Here is a 5,550-nt window from a genome sequence, read left to right as displayed (position 1 = left end):
GCACTCTTCTGAATACTTGAAACATCGCACATAGTTTCACCTTTAGTTAAGCTTACAAATTCAAGCTTCAAACTGCATCTCCCTCCACTTTATGATTGATAACTCACCAGTTAAGCACAAAAACAAGAAGCAATTCATTCTCCAAATTTTATTATCCATGCTGTGAAACTAAAACACCAATCCATTCTCAAAATTCAATTATCCATGCAGCACCAGGTAACTCAATTTCACTTGACTAAGTCCAACCCCTTAGTTTTGGTTATATAAATCATATTTTTCCATCACACTTTGTTGGAACAGGTTAGAGAGATTCAATATATAAATGCTCTTTGAAAGCGAATAAAGACACATTGTATATTACACGGATAATAATTAAACAAAAGTACGCAAGATGATCAATTATCTTATTATATCAATACCCACATTGTCATGGAGCAAATATAAATCTGAAGAACTAAGAAAAAAGGTAAATCCAACTCTACAAGTGTGTAATACTAAAGTCCCTGATGATAAGAAACCAGACAAATAATATCAACTATAACTAGAAAGGAAATGTAACAGGAGATACTCTCAAAGCATGGCCTTCAAAAGTGATTACATGGGGTTTTAACAAAGTGAAACAATGCAAGAGCTCATCCCTCTGACTAGTAAGAATTCACATCATTTAAAGATATCTACAGTGCTAATCACAACATAAAACCAAAAACAGACTAAAAACTAAAATAAAACCAAAAACAGACTAAAAACTAACTAATGGAACAGAGAATATGAGCATAGGCCTCAGTTTTACTGAAAGCAGAGATTAGAGACTCAAAACAAATACTAACCAACAACTTTTTTTCTTTACACAATTCTCATAGTGAAACAGAGTACACATAAATTTCCTCCCTCCCTCAGATCTCCATACTCTCCATCTGAACACTACTCTTCAGAGGCACATAGTCTCCAAGATAGCCACCAAGATGATCACACAAAGCACTCTTATCAATCCCCTGGTGATGATGACTTTTGCAGACATAGTAGAACACACTCTGAACCAACAATCCTATCAAGTTCACAATAACCAACACCCCAACTAAGACTCCACCAACCACAATCCTAACAAACACTCCAGAATTCTGCCCACCATGAACCACAAACGATACAAAAACGCCACCAATTGCCCCACAAATCGATAAATACCCGAAAACAAGCACAGCAGCCATCCGGGTCTTCCCCTTCAACAAGTCCTTACTCTTCCTCATCGCTGCAATCCCGTAAACCGGTTCGAGAACCGACACAACGCTAGCGAGGTGCCATAGAGCTGTAATGTAGACGTGAACGACGAGGGATACCAAAATAAGGGCGAGTGCGAACAAGAAAAGAAGCGAGCTCTTATTATCGATGGCTATGATGAGAGTAACAAGAGAGGCAATAAAGACAAAGTTATAAACGATCATGAGCAGAGCAACCCAGAGGAAGGTGATTAAGAGACGCTTGAAAACCCGAGGGATTGCATAGATTGTGGAAGTAAAAGAGACGGGCTTGGAGGTGTAGAGAGAAGCAACGGTGAAAACAACAGCAGCGGTAGAGAGAAGAGAGAACGCGAAGAGAAAAATAAGGTAGCAGAACTGGAAGACTAGTAGGCGAGCCCATTCTTGAGGAAGCTTAGGGTTTGAAGGAGATTGGGTTTCGATTTGTCTGAGGAGAGGATGGGTGAAGAGGGAATGGGCTAAGACAGCAAAGGAGAGAGGAAAAACAAGGGTTAGGGTTATGAGAGAAAATGTCTTTGGAGATGATTTTGGAATTGTGACTGATTCTTTGAGGACTTCTGTGGTAGTAAGATACTGCAGCTGTTCTGGTGCAAGATCCATGAAAAAAAAAAATTGGATTTGATTTCAGACAAAGGATTTGTTTTAGGGTTCTAAGTATAGTTTGAATTTCAACCGGAGCTTCTTGGAGACGAGGAGAACAAAGAGAGAGATGGTCTGAAATCTGAATAGGAAATCTATTTGTTTCTGGGTTTTGTGAGTTGATAAGATTAATTGTGTCGGTTAGGTTAGGTTAGGTGTAGTAATAATTTATTTATTTATTGGTTAAATTGCAGTAACGATTTTGAAGAGGATAAGGTAAGTCATTCTACAACAACTCAACAACTAGGGTTTTAAACAAGGACCCGGGGACGGAAGCGGTCAGTGACTCAGTGCCGAAGGCTTGAATCGGTCTGAAAAACCCTAGAATTAGTCGATTTGAAGAATATTCAAACAATTCTGGTATTTTTATTAAGAATCGGCGGTATTAAATCGTTAGGAATCGATATCGATGATTGCCGATTTCAATTTGAATCCAACGATTGATAACCAATTCACCGATTCTTGAAACCCTAACAACAATGCATATTGGTATCAGGCTCAATCGATTTCGTTAAGAATCCGATATGCTTGTTCTAATATTGATTATTAGAACCCTACCTAAGAAGGACTTCTTATGTAATTCAAATATTGTAGATTTTTAGATGGACTTTATTTGATTGTGTTGCTGCCGAAAATCCTTATGAGCTGATCCTGCACAAGCAAAGACGGCAGAGGCCCGGAGCTTTGTCCGGGGTTAGTCCTCCGACGCTCAAGTTAGAGATCGGCCACACTATTTTTTTTACAGGAGTAATGGTGTCGGTATTGATGCTTACCTTCTTCCTTCCTCTCATACCCTCTTATATAGCTCTTAGGGTTTAGGGTTTCCCTTTTCCTTGGAGGAGTCCTCCTCGGGTCCACCTCCTTCCCTTTTAGAGTCCTACTCAGATATGTTCTACCCCCTTTGTGGGGAATATTCTCTTCACGTGATTGACGTGATAGAATCTTTGCAGCCTCTATCAGGTGGGTGACACGTGTCTAGGTGGGCGACGCGTGTCCTTACCCTACTAGGCAATCAATTTGGCCGTATCAGATTGCAAGGGAAATAAAAATATGAAAGTATTGGTAGCCTAGTGGTGAAAATGCCCTCAATCCATCACCACTCGAGTCGATTAGTTGTAAGGCCAATTTAAAATTAAAAAATACATGTCCCCATGTGAGATATTGTAGTTTAACTTTTAGGAATTGTCCTAAATACCCCCTATTGGACTGGGTCATCTTTTTCAACCCCTCTTTCAACCGAAACTGCAATAGGTGTGAGGGAATTTACTCTCGCAAACTAATGTTGAAATGATAATTTTTCTCTAATGAAGGTGTCTAAAGTCTCTAGACCTTTTCGCACAACTAATCCCCTAAAGGCATGTGTATCCTCCCAACCAACTCACATGCAACTTGGTTTGCACTAGCTCCTACAAGAACCATAGAAATCATGGGGCTGGCTCCAGGGGATAAAAGGGAGTCTTAACTTAGGTTGCATATCCATTTAGGTAAGCTCTCTTGCCAACTAAGCTACACCCTTGGGGTTTATGATCATTAATGATGCTGCAACTAATTTTGAAACAAATCAAATTTGATTATTAAATTTTACTTTTATATGCAATCAAAATCCTTTAATCGCAGATAGTTAGGGCGAATTGGGAATTATGTGGATAAACACATGGTCTCAGATTTGATTTTCCATTTGTATATCTATGATTTAAGTGAACACTAAAATCATAAGTAGGTGAGTTTAATCTTTAACTCTAGCCTTTTTGTTAGATGAAGTTGAAAACCTTAAATTATGTAATCATGATAATTTTTTATTTTTTTTTCGAAGTTGATTTTTTCACCTTCCTTAAAACATTGCAACTAAATGGAGTCCTATTGATCTGTTGAAGCCTTGTAGGAGGTGGCTCGTATTAATGGATAGTGATATAAATACAATAATTTGCAACCCTAAAAAAAATAAAAAATACAATAATCATTGATTATAAATATGTATATACATATATATAGAAAGAGTAAGTAATGTCATATTGGAATAAAAGAACTGGTACCATTCATTTAGTCTTGGTTATTGCATGGTCCACCTAGAAAGAACTTTTGCATTATCATGTTGCCTTCTTTTTTTTTTTTTTTTTTAAATTGCTTATCAGCTCAGTGTGGTACAATCCAAATTCTTGTAGTTTTGAATAACTGATTGTAATCAAAGTGGTGAATTTATAAATTTTATTTTTATTTAAAAGAAAAAAGTCAAAAGTTGCATCAAGATATTTCACATGTATATTCTCAAAAAAATTAAATAAATAAATAAAGTTAAGGATAAAAAATATTTCAAAATTATTTGAAAATGATTTATTATTATGTCATTCTCAAGAGTTGTTATCGTTTTTCATGTGTTTTTGTGAAATACAATAATTAATCTTCATTGAGATGAGTCTATTATACCATATGGGACTATATAAATGGCAACTCTACATATGTACATAGAATTTAACAATGTCCTTTTATTCATTCTTTTTATTTTAAAAGTTCTTTCATAAGTTAGAGGGTATAAAAAGATTTTCAAATTAATTTAAAATTATCATTATCAAAAGTTGTCATTATCATTTATATTTTTCGAATATATATGTGAAATTGTAGTATATGCCTTATTTGAAAGAAGAAAAAAAAAATCTAATATTAAAAAGGCAAAAAGGTAAAAAAAAAAATCATCAACTTAAGTTACAGTAGGATTTTTTTCTTAGTTTTCAAAAAACTTAAGTTACAGCAAGATTTTTCTTAGTATTTAAAACTCACATGGCTACAACTTATTCAATTCACAATTTTTACATCAGTGATCCTTTTCATTGCAAGATGCACGGAGATATAAAAAATAAAAATAAATTGCAATAGGGGCTTTTTCTTTCACGGCCATAATTCCCAAATGAGAAGCGAATGTAGCCGAAAGTTTCATATTAACATCAGAGCATTCCCACATATTTGCCACTTGGTTGATCCCTATGTGGTTCGAATTTTGTGATTGACAGGTGTTAAGTTTGTCTCGAATTCTTGACCTGTTTTGAAGATTGATTAACTCCGACATATTTTGATGGTGACCCCAATGAGAAATTTTCTGAGATATGTGATTTAAGCAGAAGGGTTGGGCTCCCACGGTATGGTTTGACCAGATCGACTGTGACCCGATGGGTCGACTCGAAATTTGGAGTATATAATGTACTATTGTCTTGTTGAGAAAGTCATTGTATTTTTTGTGGTTTTTTTAGCTAAGGTTTCAAGACGAGTTTTTTCGTCGATGCTTGGGTGTAATCTCTCTTCTACATAATGAAACATCTTCTTCTTCGCCCGAGGATGTAACACACCACACCGTTGTGTGAACTTCGTTAAATCTCTATGTTATGTGGATCTATTGTCTGTTTATTTTCGTGTTTCTTGGTGTTTGCTCTAACAATAGGTATTGTACTCACATATCAAATTTCAATCCAAACAGGATTAACAAGTGAGGAATAAAGCTTTTTAAAATTCAAAACTATGTGAGAGTGCACAATAGCGTTCATAGGATTAGACATACATGACGATGTATGCAATTAAATGGGATAAAAATTTATTCAAGGGAGATGAAACCCTACGATGCTAGTGGGTAGGGTATATGCATGCCACACCAACAAATGTGCGAAGAATA

General features: G+C 35.8%; 1 protein-coding gene across 1 annotated transcript; it reads right to left on the bottom strand.

Moving 5' to 3' along the window:
• Positions 1-507: 507 nt before the first annotated feature.
• On the bottom strand, positions 508-2,018 carry LOC122077092. Its single transcript, XM_042642877.1, has one exon. The coding sequence runs from the start codon at positions 1,851-1,853 to the stop codon at positions 894-896; it is 960 nt and encodes a 319-aa protein (XP_042498811.1). The 5' UTR covers positions 1,854-2,018; the 3' UTR covers positions 508-893.
• Positions 2,019-5,550: the final 3,532 nt, after the last annotated feature.

The sequence above is a fragment of the Macadamia integrifolia genome, chromosome 4 (assembly GCF_013358625.1).
Source record: "Macadamia integrifolia cultivar HAES 741 chromosome 4, SCU_Mint_v3, whole genome shotgun sequence".
Lineage (NCBI taxonomy): Eukaryota > Viridiplantae > Streptophyta > Magnoliopsida > Proteales > Proteaceae > Macadamia > Macadamia integrifolia.
The sequence above is the reverse complement of the archived record's forward strand: the minus strand, read 5'-3'. Positions and strand labels throughout refer to the sequence as shown.